The following is a 19,421-nucleotide window of genomic DNA, read 5'->3' on the forward strand; positions in this document are numbered from 1 at the left end:
AAGATCACAGAAAGGAAGCTCAAGCTCAAAATTAATTCAGTGCCAAAACTTTATGGTTTTTTTTCTTCTTCTTCCTTTTATCTGATAAGCTATGGCAACAATATACTACAGCTTGTGGAGCTGCAACCTTGGTTAAATCTCAACTCTGATTTAGTTTGCCATGCTGTCCATGTGGCTTGGGGCAAGGCTGTTTGTAAGTATGCCTAAGCAAAACACATGGGAGCAACACTTTACTTTGTGCTGCCTTCTGGAGGGCTCTGTACGAGTAGGGTTCTCACTGATGGCGTGTTTTCTGTGATGTTTCTGGCCTCTTTCTACATGAATTGTTTAGGAGGCTGAGTGAGGTGTGCATCTTCCACTTCCCCTTAGGTGTTTCTCAGTGTTGCTTACAACAGTGGCAAAGTGTGGGGATTTCAGGTTTTTCTTTGGGTTTCCCAGCGTTAGGCCTTTGAATTGGCTACGTGTTGTATATGTGTGCATTATAAAACATTAGTAGCACTAAACTGCAGCATTTTGAACAGATGTATATAGTGTGTAATACTAATATTTAATGAACTACCTCATCTTCTCTTTGGCAAAAAGCTTCAGGGACAGGTTTCATGCCATTAATTTAATGCTATGCAGTTAATAGTTAAAAACAAACTGTTTTTAATATTGTGTGATGTGCACACATTACTTTCCATGTAAACGTTCATTTCTCTTTCCTGGGGATATAACATTGACAAGATTTGAAAGAGACTAATACGTCGCTGTAGATTAATTCCGTCTTTGAAGGGTCTAATTCCTAGTTACTGCTTTTTGCTCATACGGATAAATTGTATGAGCAAGTGATTATGCAAAATGAGAAACTAACTGAAGTGTAACTTAGGTTGTCACTTGAACAGATTTTATTTTTTTAAATTTTATGTATTTACAACTTAGGCAAAGCTGACATTATTTTAAAAAGTATATTGCCAAAGAAAATAATTTTTGCTATGATCTAGTTGTATGGGTTGCACTCCCACTTTACAGGCTTAGGATTATATTGTAGATTTTACATTATGGAATGTGTTCTTCTTTCTTAATAAGCAAGAGGGAGAGTGGGGAAGAGCAGGCATGTAAAGTGGTCCTTGAATGTACTTTTATGTAAAGCTCTCTACTCTGAGTATAGTTTGAGGCAGATTGTCTTAGGCAAGAAGCTTAAAACTGCAATGTTTTTGAGTTCTTAACATATGCGATATCTGTGCATATCAGAATGTAATAAAGCTCTACTTGTAGCACTGTTTGTAAAGTTTTTGACATATTCTGTCCAATTATGGGTGATGTCATTAGGGTTCTTAATTCTGAAATCCCTTCTTGAGAGAAGGCAGATTGAGCCAGTGAATGCTGGGTGATTTTGCTGGTATTAGAAGGAAAATCAAACAGAGGGGAAGGAAGAAGTCATCACAGAAGCACTCCCAAGCAAGTCCAGCATTTTGTCCACTGTTGCTTCAGAGCGGGGTTCAATGTAAGCGTATCAAAACTGAGGAATTGCTTGTGTTGCAAAATGAATAGCGTTGCTTTTAACCACACTGCTGGGCTGCATGAAATCCACAGACCCCATGTGATGACATCACCAAATAAATCTTGAAACCTTATCTGAATCATTAACAGATTTCTCCAGTGGTGGGAGACAGTGTGATGTACTGAGGTAAAGGAAAGCTTTAACAATTGTTACATTATTTCTTCAGGGACACAATGTTCCGGCTTGCTCCAAAAGGATGCCTTCTGGCATAGTAACTTTTGCTGCCTTCTTGGCAGCAAAGCTGGTTTTCTTAGTGAAGAACTATAATAAAGACTGTGGCAGAGCTTATTTGACTATTTTGCGTAATAGCATATATTAGCCCATGTGAGGGAGGGAGAAGAGGAGATCCCTTCTTGTGACAGCAACAGTGTGTTTAATGCGGCTGCTGTGGAGCATGCTGTAAAAACGCAAACATGGTAAGGCATTTGAAAGAACAGCCAGTACTTATGTACTCACTTGGTTAATGTCAGGGGTGTTTGGCCTACATAAACATCTTCTGACTGTCTTACATATTATACTTGTTTTTTCCCCTTAATACGTGATTCATTTACATTTTGCAGAGGGGTGGGATGGTTAATGAGGCATCATGTGTGAAGTGATGGAAGTGATAAATATTAGAAGTATAGCTCTCCATTTCTTCTTCAAGACACTCCTACACATATCAAAGTATTTGACCTGTGATTTTCAGTTACAGATGTTTCTTTGTCATGTGGAGGGGGATGCAGAGCTTTTTCTGCCCACAGTTCTAAAACTATCCCAAATCTCACACTGTGCTGAATTGTGCGAACTTCTGCTAAAGAGCGCTTCAAGCCTGGGAATTGCATGGGTGTTGCAAGAAGGAAGAATGAACTGGAGGGAGTTCACTCAGAGTTTGAAGAAACTTTCCCTCCTGCCTGCCTGCTGTAGGCTTGGACATTTCATGGTTTTGCACTTCCTATAGTCGTATGTGCTAGTGTGAAGCACAGCTGCAGATAATCATGGGAGACAGTGAAAAGCTCTGGAAAATTAGGACTTTTGTATCTTAAGTCCTGAGGGGGTGTTTCAGCCTTACAGCCCCTTCTAAAGTGTTGAAGAAGCCAATACCACACCTATTTAAACAAAACCTCCCATCCTTAGGGGACATGGTGGTTGCATTTCAATGCTTGCAGTCATATTTGGGAATTTGGTAGTTTGTCATTGCTGCATCGTGCAAAATTGTTTGGAGGGCAGATGCTGCGCATTAGTGCAGTTGCGGTTGGAGATGTGCAGCTGTAGCCCAAGGGCTGGTTTGTGTCTGGCTGACTGCGCATTCACTAGCCCTTTCCAGTTCTGGCACTGTTAGGTTGGTAGGGTCCTTGAACCTGGTGGCAGTCACTCCCTATTTTAATATCATTAGTGCTCGCTGCTTGCTTGAGAGCTGTGTTGGAGAAGTAATAAAGCCACATGCTGTTGTTAGAGGGACAGTTGTTCTCCCTGTGTAAAGCAGTGGTGTGTTCTTTTTGTTTGCAGGCACCAGAATATTGTATGTTTGGCGATATGCTGAGTTTTAGTCTTGTCAATTTGCTTTTCACTGGTACAAAGACGAACCTCTAGAGACTCTGAAGTCAGAAGGACATGGCTGAGAAAAACTTTTTGTTGTGCTCATTTGTTTATATTTTAGGGGCAACTAATCACTAATAGTTACTTCTTATAGTCTGGTGTGTGGTAGCAAGTCCTTAGGAAACATCAAATGCCTACAGTGGTAGTGATGCAGACAGACGTTGTACAAGGAATCATTTTAGAGGAGAAAAATAGTAGCATTTGAAATTTAAAAAAAATTATCTGATGAAACACAAATCAAAGAGATGTTATTAATGATATTTAGAACCTTAATTTTATAACATGGATTGAAAAATGCCTATATGCTAAGTTAGTTGCAGTATATTCCAGTTTACATGTGATAATTGGAGCAGAAGTGTAGTACTTTGAGGAAGAAGTCAAACATTGATTAGATCCAAAAAAACTTGCCTTTCCTGAGGTGCTCTGCAAACTGGAGTACATGTGAAAAATGGGAAGGAGGATGATTGTGAGAGTGTGAAAACTGCAAAGTGAGACGGAGTAGAATTAAAAGCAGCTGTTGAGGGATCTGCCTTTATTAGCTAGTCATCTTAAATTTCATGGAGAAAGAGAAGTTTATCGAACATCTTGGGTCAGGTCCATGTCTCCTTGTATGTTACTTTGTACAGGGTTTAGCATCATGGGGCCCTGTGTGAGACGAGAATGACTGGATTGTTGTGTATCATAAAAATATATTATTACCTGTAAAGCAACAATGCCACTTTCTCCTCTTGCTTTTTGCAAAGCTTTGATGGTACATTCCATGTCCTCAAAGCTGCCTCAGAAATCATGAGGGCATAGACTTAAATAGCAAAAAAAATTGAGACAACAATGGCATTTCCTCTTTGAAAATTTAGAGGAGTATTTCAGTAATGTTTATAGTCTTACAGTCTTTACAATGCTTAGACAACTTATTGGAGAACTTCTGGTTTTGGTAGAATATGATATTTAAACACCCACCCATCCACTCACCTGTTAGCCTATTGGTCTTGGGGGTGGGGGTGGGGGTGTGAGGAAAAGAAGAAGAAAAAAAAAAAAACCCAAGAAAGAAAAAAATCATTACAGTTCAGATATTTCCAGTTTATCTCTAGATGCCTCTCAAAATGTGCTGAACTTCTAAACCTGAGCTTAAAATCTGTCATTGTATACACTGAGTTATGAGAGTGAATGCACACTTTCTCATCCCATCCTTATTGTGGCTGCCCTACAGTTGCATGTAGTAGTGTTTGTTTATCAGGAGTAAAAGGATGCATTCCTTTGATTAGCTTCATTTCAGGGATTCCTGATATTTAATGATGCTGTGGGTTGTTCCACCCCTTTCCCTTCCACTAGCAAAAGAGATTTCCACTGCCATTATCAGCTACACTAACTTTTCAGCACATTTCAGCATTTCTCATGTGCAAAGGCTACAGCTGTTGTGGAACAATGTGGTTGAAGTAATCCAATAATAAGAGTCCTAAATATAGCAATAATTATAACCTCCTACATTGAGAACAATATTGGTAATCAAGGATACTAATCCTTGAGTTTCATAGAAATAGAGCTCGACACTGGTTGTTGCAGTGTTATCCATGTTTTAAGATTTTAAATACTTCGCAAAACTTGTGTTGTGCTTGTGTATATGCTTGTGTAAAGATTTGGTTTTGCTATACAGATGGGCATAATGGAACAAAAACCACCCAGAGAAATATGAATGATTACATTTACCAACAGCTAAACAGAACACTTTGGATATTATTCTTGTAATTAAGAAGTCTAACTTGCCATAATAAGCCCTGATTATAAGTAGTCTAACAGCAAGGACTGATTTTATTGAAAATATGTCCTATTGGACACTACCCCCAGTTCTATATTGTGTATCTTTAAATCATGCCCATAGTTAGTCTCCATGTACATGTTCTGTTGTGCTTGTCTCCTTTTTTAAATTCTGTGTTCTTTTTTTAAGAAGACCCTTTTAAAATTTGGTCAGTGTGAAATTCCTTGTAAAGTAGAGCTGTTGATGAGCCATGTATAATCCACTAAATTTTGACGTTTCTGCAGTTTTCTGATGAACAGAATTGCCATTTATTGGCAATCACACAACTAATATATTCAGGACTCGTAAGAGTTCACGATCAGGTAAATAGAGTGTATCTGTAGGCACGGAAACAGCAGACATTTCAGAGTTAGATTTGATTTTAAATTCCAGATTTTGTAGTGACTTGAGGCAGTACTTTCACCTCAGCCTGATGTTTTCTTTGCTGCCACAAATATGGCCTTGACTTCCAAGTTCTCACCTGGCATAATGACATCTCCTTGTTCACTGGTGGCTTTTTCTTTGACTGACCACAGGTGCTTCTCCTGGCAAGGACCTTAAAAAGAACAGAGCAACATGCAAGGTCTAAAATATACTTCTGTTTCAATTTCTCATTTTGCACATCTCTTCATGAGCCCAGTGTGATACCTTCCTTATTTACCTCACTGCTGTACACAGGTCTAGTAGCCAGGGTCTCAGCATTTATAATACCTTCAGGAGAGGCTGAATTTGGATTACATTGCTGCTTCTCATGTTCACGTCTTCTGTGTTTTGACTTCTTCATTCTACAAACTTGGCACGCTCTTCTGGATGTAGTAGTATATATCCAGTGGATATAAAGTAAGGGGTTTTATGTATTGTGTTTCTCTTTCATTGCCTAAAAATGTAGTTTTGAGTTAGCAGTACTTCTCTGCTACTGTTTTGACTATGAACACTCGAAGATTCCTTGAAAAGAATACATCTACTCTAAACTGCACATGGAAAACATGTAATCTTATACTATATTCTGTGAATACACGTTATGCTTGAAGGAATAATTATTTGGATTTTCTCAGTCATTTTAATGGTTGTTTGTAATACTTTGGAATTTTCCTTGACTCCGCTGTATGGGGCGTGGGGGTGGGGGGGTGCGCGGTTGGGGGAGAGAGAGGGAGAATAATTATATAGAGTGAAGGAGAAACATATTTTGCAGTTAGAGGGCTTTTGCCATAGTTGCAGATAACCAAAGCACAAAGTGATTGTCCTGCTCTTTTGCAAATACTGCTATAATCCAGATATTTGGCAATTCTTTTTCTCATTAATCCTGTATCCATTCATAAATCCAGAACCTTCAATATTCCCCCCCACCCCCCTCCCCAGTTCTAAATATATTGTAATTTTTTCTCAATCTGTAATGAAAGCTGCTTCTGTTGTTTCTTTTGCCATCCTACCTGATTTACTCCTCTGGGATGGGACATTACTTTTTTGCAGCTGTCCTGTCCACAGTAGGCATTTGCTATCTGTTCTTTGCTCAGTCTTTTGGCACTGAAAACTGTGACATCTGTTTGTCACATATGAAGCCCAGGAGGTGCTGAAGACCCTGATGCAGTGAGCATCCCTTACGTAGGCAGAGGAGAATTGGCTTTGCCTCTCAGGTGGGGAAGCAGCTAGTTTGGCTTATGCTCGGTTTCTGTGGTGGCATTCAGATTGAGGGACATGGAGAGTTTCCAAATGCCCACCTCCCACGTACAGATGGTGGGGAAACCTGGCCTTTCCTAGCCTCCCCTCTTGTGCTCTGGTTCTCTTAAGGAGGAAACATGAGTGTGTACCCTAAATAGGAGCTGCTGCGGTGGGGAAAATTGCCTGCTCTGGGCTGCCTGCAGTATCTGTGCCTAGGAGCAGCTCTCTGGTTGAGGTGGAAGAGAGGGAGAAGTTTTCTTGTTGATTGTCTTGCTCTTTACATAAGCAAAGCTTCTATTTTTGTGTAATTGAAGTGAATAGGCTAGTAGCCTACCAGCTCTGGATTAATAAAGCATGGGTGAAAATGCCTAAGTCACAGCACAGTATTGTAACTTACCAGGAACTCAGCTGAACATTGAAGTTTGAAACATACCTAGACTCATGTGCAGTTTTAAAGGTGGTAGTTGGCTTAAATTTAATGCATATTTAGTGGTGAGCAGGGAGAAAACAACTGTGATTTTTTTTCTGAATATTTAACATTTTAGTAGTCCCTTCCATCATGCTAGTTTAGGTAAAAATGTTGCAAACAATAGTTTACAATCTGAAAAGACGTTGGAGAGTGCTACATGAATGCCCAGTTTAAAATGTGGTTTAATACTGTTTTTTTGACTTGTTAAATTCTGTATTGCAGTCCATTGCTTGAACTTGCCCAGGGAAGTTGTCAGTTTGCATCCTTATTCTGATTTTCTAGGGGAGCATAAAAATACACTCCCTTATCAAAGTTTCAGGTGTGGTAGTTGAACCTATAAAGTTAATCATCTTTCCCTTAGCCCCAAGCTGAAAAGAAGGTTGATAAGGACATAAGCTCTATTACTTTCACTGTGGTGCTCCAACCTTAAGGAAAATGTCTTTTGCCACCAGTTTGGGGAAGAATATTCCATCTAGTTGCCACTGGTTTTAGAACTGTGTCTTTTCATGTATGTCTAAGCAGCTGATTACAAATTTTAATTCAGATCTAACCACAGAAAATGTATTTTAATACTCTATTCTCTCAGAGGTGGGAGGAAACACTGAACTGTTTGCAAAGGGGGAACAGACTGTGGGATCAGAACCTCAGGATGTATTTCATTGAGAGGGTCATTTGAATTTGAATTCCCACAGATGTGCATAACCTGTTTTGACACTGAATTACAGGGTGGTTTGTTGGCTTGCTTGTTCCAAAAGGTAACCTATTGCGCACTTCAAAATAAGACAGTAAGACCTCAGAGAGATCATGAAGTATGGAGTTGTGTTATTAGTTAGGAGATGGCAAGCATGGAAGATTTCCCTGGAGGGTAGCACTGCATCTTGCAATCTTATTCCAGGAAATCGTATGAGTTAAAAGAATGAAATTAAACATTTCTTGATCAGTTTCTACTGTGCTGCTGTAATATAAGTAATTTATTACATAGAAATCTGCCCAATTTTGCATCTGTGAGCCATTAAAGATTGTTAATGATTTAATGAACTCTGGCTCGGCCCACACAAGGGTAGAACTCGGTGATGCAGTGGGGGGAGGGGGGGGGCGGGGAACCAGCTCCAGTATGTTCTGCTTGCAAGGAATCTTTTCTAGAGGAGATTTTTTTTTTAAATGTTAAAAGCACTGAATCTTCTGAGCAGTTTCTTTTGGAGGAGCTTTCTTTACTTTGGCTATTGTTTTTTATTTGTTTGGTCCCACAGAGAGGTAGAGTTTGCTTTAAACTTAATGAGAAGAGTTGCTCCTTTTCTGTTAATGCACAGAATAGATCATCTCTGTGTGTAACATCTCAGGGGTATGCTGGCTGACAAAGGTGTGCAATGCATTAACATCTTAAGTGCTTTTCTAAGGCCCCAGTCAAACTGGCCAGGTAGTGAGTATATAATGGGATCTGGACAGCATTGCCAGACTTTGTGGTTGGTAATCTCAGGTGGAAAGCATGTGAGGCAGGAGAGTTCTTCTTGAGTAGTTAGTGTTCTTGGAGGTCTGTGTTATTTCTGCAGCACAAGATGAAGAATCTTTCAAGAAAAAGGAAAAAAAGTTACATTGTGTAGTGTTTGCTTTAAAGAGTAGGTCTAGAAGGAAGAGGAGTACTTATTGTACAGTTTTACTCTAAACTTTCTTTTTATTGGAACATCTGTGCCTTTACATATACTTTAAGAAACTTGGGGTTAATTTGGGTGAGGAGCAGGGTTGTTGACTATGAGACACTTACTTGTGTATTGACATCACAAAACCTGTGTGATGTACTACAGGGTCTTATGCATCCAGAATATAACAACAGACCAGGTTTTTGGACAGATGCCACTGTTCTTGAATTATACGGGACTGCTAGGTGCTTGGCAACCTTAATTGTACCCATGGCCAGGAACAATGTTTAGTACATTAAACTGGGTTATTTGCTAGGATTCCTGTGGCATATGGGTCGTGTGCCATCCTCTGATATGAGGGCATCTGCACGTAGAAGCAGAGCAAACCTTTACAGCTAGAAAAATTTCTCACTACACTGAGGTTGGGTGGATGCTGGACTTGCAGGAATATTGTAAAAGACATAGTACTGTTAAGAAAGCTGTGCTTTCCCTGTTAGCTTCCAGGGTGTTTGCATGGACTCCAGGCACCTGATGTGTTTTGGTACATCTTGTCCTTTCCCAAGTTAAATGGCATTATCAGCCAGGAACACCCGTTCCCTGCAGCTCCCCTCCTGTTGATCTCAATGTAGCAGCACCTGGCCCGCTGCTGGCAAACAGGGCTGTCTGCTGTGGCTCTGGGGACAAAAGGTGTGGGTAGGGAAAGCTGGCGGTCTATAATAATAAGAATAAGAATAATTTCCTATCTGTGTACAGTTTTGTTTACAAAAAGAATAGCTGCTTTTTAAGAAATGGAATGTCAGAAATAAATTACTTTAAAAAGATGTTCTGTTTAGGGAATGAGGGGAAGTATTTGTGTCAGGCTATTCTGAAAATGTCACACAACCTATGGTTAAATTATTTTGTTCTTTCCTGGCTGTAGTTTTTACAAAATTGGTGACTCAAGCAATCGTCAGTAGTATTTTTGTTGTTTTAATATTTTTTTCTTGCCCTATGTGAACTACGTACATCCGTCTAAATTACATCTGAATGACAAAAATACATAGATAGCAGGAGGAGGAAGAGTAATGGCTTTATATAGAATTAACTGTCAGTAAGTGTTTATTAAGTGCATCTGTCATGTCTTATTCTGGATTTGTGTTGCTAGTCTTAGATGGGAATTAATTTTTTGATACCTGATGACGTTGAATATTTTAATGTTATTATTCTCATTCAGTAGTCTATGTAAGCAGTGTGGGACTTAAATTCAGGAACATCAGAAGTACTTACTGCTTTCTTTTTTAGTCATTTAGCAAAATCACATCTATGGCCTATTTTTAATACTTTTTTAGATGAAATATTTTACGTATTGTCAAGAATACTATTTTTTTTTCCAAAGATAAATGCCATTATACATGGGACTGTGCTTGTAAAAGAGTTCATGCAATTAGCATATTGCGTGGAAAACTTGGGCTAAGCAGGACTTTAGGAGAAAATATGTACAAATATGGATAAATCCAGAAGGCTCATGTCAGATAATTGAAGATAATGGTATTTTGTGTGTGTGTGAACTAGTAAAGTGGATTCAAGAAGATTTGAGAAAAATTATTTCCCTTCGCAACCTAAATTTAAATGTCTAAATGAGTTCACTAGGACTTGGTAAATGGCCTTACTTTCAGGTGTCAGGCAGAGAAGACTATCTGATTTGTATTGCTGCTTGTCCGTTTGCTAACAATGAGCATTGCCTAGCATGTAAGAGAGAGATGGCACCATTTGCATGAACTGAGGGCTCACATTGAAATTTTTTGGGAATGTGCAGGACTGTTATGGTCTTTGAATGTTCTGAAGCAAGAAAGAGAGAAATTAAGATCTTCACCTTGTACATCACACTGATTATGCATGTGTTGTGTTGGTCTACAGTGAAACATTACTTTTGATTAACAAGCAGTTCTAAGGTCAAAGGCAGAGTATTCATTATTTAAGTACGAAAGGAAAATATATCAAAAATACCGTGGGGCACCCCACAAAGTAGCAGGCTCTGTTGTTTCGGCCTTAGTGAGTGCTCCTGTTCTCTTTTCCATGCATATGTGTTGCAACTGAGTCATTTTATGGATCAGTCTTGGTGGTTCTGATAATTCATTACCTCCTGTAGAGGAATCAAAGTGAGGAGAATAAAAGCTTTAGTAGAGTTTAGCCATTTGTATTTTTTTGGTTGGAGAATTAGGGAACAATTTTTAGCTCCTCGCAAGCCAGTTAAGCATATCTGAGAACCAGGCTATGTGGCAAGATGCGATACATGATCATTCCTTGATCACCATTTTTGTTCCTTGTTAATATGTTATGCATATGACTGATCATAGAATCACAGTATTCTTTAGGTTGAAAAAGACCTTTAAGATCATTGAGCCCAACCATTAACCTAACGCTGCCAAGTCCACCACTAACCGTGTCCCTAAGTGCCACATCTACACTTCTTAGATATGTCTATGGGTTGTGACTTAACCTGGGCAACTTCCCTGGGCAGCCTGTTCCGATGCTTGACAACCCTTTCTGTGAAGAAATTTTTTTTTCCTAATATCCAATCTAAACCTCCCCTAGTGCAACTTGAGGCGCTTCCCTCTTGTCCTATTCCTGGTTACTTGGGAAAAGAGACTGACACCCACCTGCCTACAGGCTCCTTTCAGGTGGCTGTAGAGAGCAATAAAGTCTCCCCTCAGCCTCCTTTTCTCCAGGCTAAACAGCCCCAGGTCCCTCAGCTGATCCTCAGACTTGTGCTCCAGACCCTTCACCAGCTTTGTTGCCCTTCCCTGGACACACTCCAGCACCTCAATGTCTTTCTTGCAGTGAAGGGCCCAAAACTGAACACAGTGTTCAAGATGCGGCCTCACCAGTGCCACGTACAAGGGGACGATTGCTTCCCTAGTCCTGCTGGCCACACCGCCTCTGGTACAAGCCAGGATGCTTTTTGGCCTTCTTGGCCACCCGGGCATGCTGCCAGCTCATGTTCAGGTGGCTGTCGACCGACACCCCCAGGTCCTTTTCCACCAGGCAGCTTTCCAGCTGCTGTTCCCCAAGCCTGTGGCGTTGTGTGGGGTTGTTGTGGCCCAAGTGCAGAACCCAGCACTTCACCTTGAAACTCATACAATTGGCCTCAGCCCATCGGTCCAGCCTGCCCAGATCCCACTGCAGAACCTTCCTGCCCTTCAGCAGATCAACACTCCTGCCCAGCTTGGTGTCATCTGCAAACTGGCTGAGGGTGCACTCGATCCCCTCACCCACTGATCATTGATAAAGGTATTACAGAGAAGTGACCCCAGTACTGAGCCCTGGGGAACACCATGTATGACCAGCTGCCAACTGGATGTGACTTGATTCACTACTGCTCTGGGCCTTGTCATCCAGCCAGGTTTTTACCCAGCAAACAGTGCACCTGCCCAAGCCACGAGCAGGCAGTTTCTCCAGAAGAATGCTGTGGGAAATGGTGTCAAAGGCTTTACTAAAGGCCAGGCAGACAACATCCACAGCCTTTCCCTCACCCACTAAGCAGGTCACCTTGTCACAGAAGGAGATCAGGAGGGTCAGGCAGGACCTGCCTTTCGCAAACCCCTGGTGGCTGGGCCTGATCACCTGTTTTCCCTGTACGCGTTGCATGACGGCACTCAAGATGGTCTGCTCCATAACCTTCCCCAGCTCTGAGGTCAGGCTGACAGCTCTGTAGTTCCCTGGATCCCCCTTCTGGCCCTTCTTGTAGATGGGTGTCACGTTTGCCAACTTCCAGTCACCTGGGTCCTCCCCGGTTAGCCAGGACTGCTGATAAATGATGGGAAGTGGCTCGGTGAGCACCGCCAGCTCCCTCAGTACCTTGGGTGGATCCCACCCGGCTCCATAGACCTGTGTGTGTCTGAGTGGTGTAGCAGGTCACTGACCGTTTCCCCTTGGATTGTGGGGGCTTCATTCTGCTCCCCGTCCCTGTCTTCCAGCCCAGAGGGATGGGTACCTGGAGAATAACTGGTCCTACTGTTAAAGACTGAGGCAAAGAAGGCATGAAGTACCTCAGCCTTTTCCTCATCCTTTCTCACTGTGTTTCCCCCACATCCAGTAAAGGATGGAGATTCTCCTTAGCCCTCCTTTTGTTGCTAAAGTACTTACAGAAACATTTTTTTATGGTCTTTTACAGCAGTAGCTAGACGAAGTTCTAGCCGGGCCTTGGCCCTTCTGATTTTCTCCCTGCATAACCTCATGACATCCTTGTGGTCCTCCTGAGTGGTCTGTCCGTTCTTCCAGAGGTCATGAACTCTTTTGTTTCCTGAGTTCCAGCCAAAGCTCGCTGTTCAACCAGGCCAGTCTTCCCTACTGATTTGTCTTTTGGTCCATGGGATGTTCTGCTCCTGTGCCTTTAAGATTTCCTTCTTGAAGAACAATTTGAACAATGATTTGATTAGAAAGGGAAGTGAATGGAAGGCATAGCTTCAAATGCTTGATTAACCTAGACATTTAAGTGGCTTTGTTTTGGAGGCAGGAAATCAGGTGGCTTTGGAAGGATGTGGTTGGAAGCAGCTTAAGTTACAGACCTGCTCCTGTGTCTCAGGCCTGGAGCATTTGATTTACAGTGTGTTTGCGTGTAGTTTAGTTTCGGTGTATGAATTCTAGAAGTTAAAGCCATGTGAAGATTGTGCTGGTGTGTTGTAGCAGGGACAGAGTGTGGGTCACGCTTGCCTGAGAGCTAAGCCAGCAATGGCCGGCTGGCCTGGCACTGCAGCATCCCTGCCTGCAGTACCAAGGTGTTCCTTGTGTAAGTCTCTCTTGAGGTGTGGTTACACCCTAAAAGGGTTGAATGAGAATCAAAAATGCTTGGTGGCCAGTTTCAGAGAAGCTTTATGCTATAAGCTGGGTTTTTTTATGAGGCAGCTGGGGCTCAGCAGTCAGATCGATACTTCCTCCTTGTGTATCTTCAGATTTTCCATACATTTTTATTAGCCAATAAAAATGTTCTCACTTCCTTGCAACCTAACGAGCAGATGTCTTTTCAACATTAGGATTTTTTGAAGACAACCATCAGAAAAGTGGTGTCTCTCAAGAAGCAGCTAAATTAACACATTCAGGTTTTTGTCAAATCCTGCCACTTGGTAGGAGTCATGCTGATCCATCAGAAGGTATTTGAGACAGAAATTTTAGGTGGACCACCAAATACCCAAGAGTCTTCCTTATCCCCTTGGCACAGGGATGCACATGCTGCAGAGCTTCCCCGTACTGGTCTGGCACTCTTAGGCAAAGGTTGATGAGGAAGAGAGGCATGATGGATTATCCCATGTTTTGCAGTGCTCTTTGCTCCAGGCAAAAATGTGTAGTCAGCTACATGTTGTTAGACTGATAATCAAGCTGTGTTAGACTGATAATCAAGCTGAATAGCTAGGATAGGGGTAGCCTCCAAAGCAGGACCTGGTCCTGCACAACCCTGCACTCATCCTGTGCAAATATGTGGCATGCACTTCTAGGATCTTTTTTGGCATGATGGGCCTGTTTCCCCAATTACTCAGTTCTGGGGAGCACACACAGGTCTTGATTTTAGTGGCTTTTCATGCTCAGTAAGTTTTTGTGTGCTGTGAGTGACTGTACGTTTTCTAAACTGAGGTACATTGAGCTGGATCTGCTGCTGCAATTGTTGCCCAGTTTACGCATTCACAGTGCTACCACCTTTCTTGTTCTCTAGAGCTCTTTGCAGCTTATTTTAGGGGCTGGCATGATCTGTGAACTTTCAGGTGGCTCAGCAGTGTATGAACGGTCTTGGAGTAGGAGAGATGCTAAGATGTGGCACTGCTGTTTTTGTGTTTCACTGCATGGGGCACTGTAGTCAAGCGTCCTGTGAGGAGAGATTCCTAGCGAGTGCATCTGCAGCATCCCCTCCTGGCCATGTGACCTACCATGGCGGAGGTATGCTGGAAGCATGATTAAGAGGTGCTGACAGCTAGTCACTCCTGAATGTATGGCATGAAGCATAATCACACTCTCATTATTCTCTTAGAATTTGTCTCTGACACAAATGCTTTCCTTTGTTTCCAGTCTCTTACAGTGCTGTAATAACTAACAGCATCTGTTGATACACAGGACCCAGAAAAGGATGCAAGTCTTCCTCCCTTCCATTGTTCCCTCTTCTCTCCCCTCCCAGATGCAATGGAGGCATTACTAACATAGCTGCTATTAGGGGCTGCCAAATAGGCATTCATAGTGCAGTTTACTACAAGAATTCAGGACTCTCTTCGGGGTTCAGGAGCAGCTGGTATTGTCCACGGGTGGAAAAGCCACAGCTGACATAGCTCTCCAAATTTTAAGATTTCTGGGTAGCACTAAATTTTTTGTGATGTTGAAATACTTCTCTTAAAGATAGGGCAAATGTCCTCCGTTGGCTTGATTTTTGGTTCCAGCCCATTTTTACTTCCTCTGGCAGTACAAAATATTGCTAACTTTTGTCTTCCCTTCTTCCATCCTGTTTATACAGGTCTTGATGATTGCCTGCAGCAATATATAAAGAACTTTGAGAGAGAGAAGATTAGTGGTGACCAGCTACTACGCATTACTCATCAAGAACTGGAAGATCTTGGAGTCACACGAATTGGCCATCAGGAGCTTATCTTGGAAGCAGTAGACTTGCTCTGCGCACTGGTAAACTTCTTGGGGAAAAAAGGGGCAGAGAGTGAACCGTTTTTCCGTATTCAGTTTGTATATTCACATTTCTAGTCCTAAAGACTAAGTAGTTCAAGAAACTCCTGACTTACAATGTTTAAGCAATTTAGCATTTTAAACCAGAGGCACAATAAAGAATCTCCTGATAGGCTGGTGCTTGTTAAATTAATTGGTGTCAGAAATTTAAGACTTGCATAGCTGTCTTTATAGAAGAAAAGTTTATCTGAAATCACAAAAGAGCTGGACTGGGTTTGGTTTGAAATACAAAACAGTTATATATGTGATTGCAGTAATTGAGTGCCGGTTGCCCTTTACAAACAAAATGTCCAGATAGTAACCATGTCATTTTTCATTGATCCTTTCATGCAAATTATGTTTTAGATGATTATTTAAGGTTGCTGAAACATAGCTTCTTGTATTTCACAGCAGGAAGGTTTAAATATGGAATTAATTATCTTATGTGCAAATAATACATCTTTGATGGAGCATACAGAGGGATTTTGGTAATGGTCTTTTCAGTCAGGTTGTGTCATGCATAACTGGGCTGACTTTACCCTTCTTACGAAAATTTCATGTGTGCCTGTAAATATTAGTGATAGATTGGGCACACTGTCTGCATTCTCCACTGTAGGAAGGATTGCGAACAGTTCGACTAAGATGTACTTGACTACCTAAAGTGGTGTTTTGTTGATTTTTAATGCATACTACTTTTCCAAGCCTCAAAAGCAGCTTTAAGAAAGCTGAATCCCAGTAGAGGCAATCAAAGATGGCAGGCTGAAAGACTCTTCAGAAAGGCTTGTAGATTCTCAGTATGGAGCAGCTTTTCTGAATATCCTTTTGTGGCATCCTTGGGAGATAGATAGTGAAGGGTAGTGAAGAGAAAAGAGTGAAAAAAAATGCAAAAGAAAAAGAAAAAAGAGAACAAAAGCTTGTACATAAAGGAAGACATTTGGTTTTAAACACATCTTAGATTCTTTTTTTAGAGTACTGTTTATAATAACGTTGCAGAGTGGCTCAGTGCAATACATTAACTCATCTATTTGTTTTTTAAACAACAGAAAGGATGCAATCCTAAAAAAAGCATGCTACTGATATAGAAGGGAACATTAAAAAAGTTATTCTGAACGTACTTTTTCATCAGACAGTGCAAAAAGAAACAAGAAAGTAAATATTTTAATTAACTGAGACAAAATCTTAGTTAGGGGGAACACTGATAACCATTTTTCCCAGGAACACAGGGAGACAGATTGTGGCTCTTTCAAAAATCACCTATTTTTCCAGGGAAAAAAAAAATTATTAGCTGAAATATCTTTTTTTTCCTGGTTATGTAATTACAGATGTTGTCTTTAGACAAACAAACACAACTTGTCTTTGTAGCTCACTTATCTTAGGGAAAAGCGTATGGAACTAAGTGGAATATAAAATAAGGAATTTGTAGTGAAGGCTGACACTGCATCCTTAATTCGTGCAGCAGGTCTCAGCCTTGCTGGTCCTTTGTTACACATACAGTGGTGTCTGCTTTTTTGAGTTCATCTTAAAGAAAACTTCATCACTGAAACACAATAGCATGTGTTCATATCACAGCTTCTAATTTAAACTGAGGTTTTTGCGGTCTCACAATTGGCTTCTGATCGCTCCTCAGGGATACAAAATGTGATTGTTAATATTGATTTTAGTGGAGTTAATTGGAATTTATTGTTCATGAATCAGATAAACCTCTTAGGAAATTTAATTCAGAGACAATCCTTTCGGCTATACTGGTCCTATACTTACAGACATTCCTTTTTTTATTGCATCAGTAAGTATCTGTCCTGGTTAGTGCCTGCCCATTCTTCCGATTAGCCTCTAACATTGACTGTATTGTTTAGGAGAACTTTGAGCTTATGACTTTCCAATGCAGGGTAACTGCTAGTGCAGGTAGCCACTGTGCAAGGGTGGGTTTTTTAATGAAAATTATCTGATTATTTTTTATGTTTCACTGGAGTTTTACGTTTCATGGTGGAATTTGGCATGAGTTACAAGTGTAAGATCCAACTGAGTTAACATCTGTTTGGATGCTGGAGATGATGGGTGGAGTGATGGGGTACGGGTAGTAACATTAATTTTGCCTTGCAAACACAACCTCTGATTGATTTTAAACTAATTGTTAAAAAGCAAAAGTATTGTCACTTCTGATTCTGCTCTCCATTCTGTTTGAGTTAGTGAGTGACCACCTAAACAGTTTTTGGTATTGAGGACAATTGAGGGGGACAGAACTATCTCTCACTGTTTGCTCCTGCTTTCACTCTGCAGGGGAGAGTTGCCATGAATGAGGAAAGCTTTTGCAATGTTGTTAGCTGCTTTCTTCCTGCCTCCCTTCCCAGCAATTTTTTGGTGTAAACTTCTACTCACAGTTTCTGCCCTGTCAGCTGTGGATATGGCAAAGGGCAACCCAGCTGCTTATGTTGCACACCTGTAGTTCACTGGGCAACATTTTCTTCCTGGAGGAAAGTGAAGAGCCTGAACAAGCATATTTGGCTGTTAACGGAGAGAGCATGGGACCTTCTTAACCCAGGCAGAGGCCGTTGAACAGTGCTAAATAGACAAACTGCTGCAATAGTAGTTGGGAACCAGTTATGATTGACAGCAGTATTTAAAGGATGTTCTTTATTGATTTGACAGAAGGTGAGTGGGTGGCTATGGTTTCCCACAGTATTCTCTTCCTGTCATAAGCACTTGCAACAAATGGATCCTCCGGTGTTCATTAGCTGATCACAGAACAAATGGTGGCCCATGCTATCCATCTCAGTAGAGTCTCTTTTGGCTGCCAGCATGCCATACTATGCTCTTGACAGGAGAGCAATCATCCTGGGGGTGAGATTCACAGGTTTTCTTTTCCTGTGGTGCTTCAGTTGAAGAAGGAATAAAGATTTTGCCCAGCTGCTACTGCTGTTGCAGGTCACACTTGCTGATAATGATGGAGGTAATCATACTGCATACCATCACTGAAGGTGAATGTGCTCTAGGAGAGAGCAGGCAATGTAATTAATGTGGTTTGTCTTTTCCCTCTATCCTTCAGTCTGTGAAGGTGGGAGCATGTTCAATAGATTGTCTTGCCTCAGTGCAGTTTTGTGTTTTATAAAATCTGTATGTCAGAAAGGGCAAGATAAATGAAATGTCCTTTCTGCTCGAAAGAAAGAGGTAGTGAGGTCTGTGATAGTATTTCATTGCTGCTAAGAGTTTGTTGCATGGTTTTCAATCACTCCTTGAGAACCCACCATGACGGATATATGCCTGTAGAGTTGTTCTGTTTCCAGCAAGGCACGTCTCTTGTCCTTCCCTTTCTGTTCAAACCAGGACATGAAATGGAGATCACACTGGTGGCACCAACAGGTAGATTCCTGCTTGATGTGGATGTGCATGTTTATTCATACTGACAAAATCTCAAAAAATAATTCACACTCAAAAAATAATTGACATCTCAAACCTGGTTGAAAAATGGTGAACTAAGAAACTGCATGTCCAGCTCTAGAGATACAGGAGAAACTGCACTGAGTTAAGTACCTTGGCATTTTTTTTTCTCCAGGCTACTTCCAGATAATAAAACATACACTTGTTCATCAGTTATAAAAATTACCAGCCAGATCTAGCCTCAACATGATCCTTTTGAGTATGTGTGTGTTGGTGAACCTAGTCGAAGACTGGTTTACATTTCATCAGTAAACACTAGTGTAGCAGACCTTCACACGTAAGATGTGATGAGCCTTGTTTCTTTGATGGTTGCTTTAAGAAGTGGATGTGAATAAGCAACGCCAACAGAAAGCAAATTGAGGAAGGGTGGAGGTGATGCTTATGAAAAGAGAAATGCATACTGAAGAACATGTTACTTAGATAATAGCATATCACTGTATCAGTCAGTCTTCAGGTCTGGAGTGCATCTGGAGGTCTTGTAGCTCCCGAAATACCTAACTGTGTTCCAGAAAGCAAAGAAATACATGCAATTCTTTATCCATCATCTGTTTGTCAAGAGATGGAGTTTCATTTATCAAAACTGGGCATGACCATATTTTGCTAAGAGTCCATGAACTCTAAATTTTATGTCTCCTT

The 19,421-nt window shown here is 41.1% G+C and overlaps 1 protein-coding gene across 6 annotated transcripts in view; it reads left to right on the plus strand.

Annotated features, from left to right (window-relative positions):
• Positions 1-19,421, plus strand: part of CNKSR2 (connector enhancer of kinase suppressor of Ras 2) — a 220,812-nt gene that overhangs the window by 23,887 nt on the left and 177,504 nt on the right. For all 6 annotated transcript variants that reach the window (XM_055802894.1, XM_055802895.1, XM_055802896.1 and 3 more), the window contains exon 2: positions 15,151-15,314. In XM_055802894.1, the coding sequence (XP_055658869.1) occupies positions 15,151-15,314 (164 nt within the window). The remainder of the gene's footprint in view (positions 1-15,150; positions 15,315-19,421) is intronic.

The sequence above is a fragment of the Falco peregrinus genome, chromosome 4 (genome assembly GCF_023634155.1).
Source record: "Falco peregrinus isolate bFalPer1 chromosome 4, bFalPer1.pri, whole genome shotgun sequence".
Lineage (NCBI taxonomy): Eukaryota > Metazoa > Chordata > Aves > Falconiformes > Falconidae > Falco > Falco peregrinus.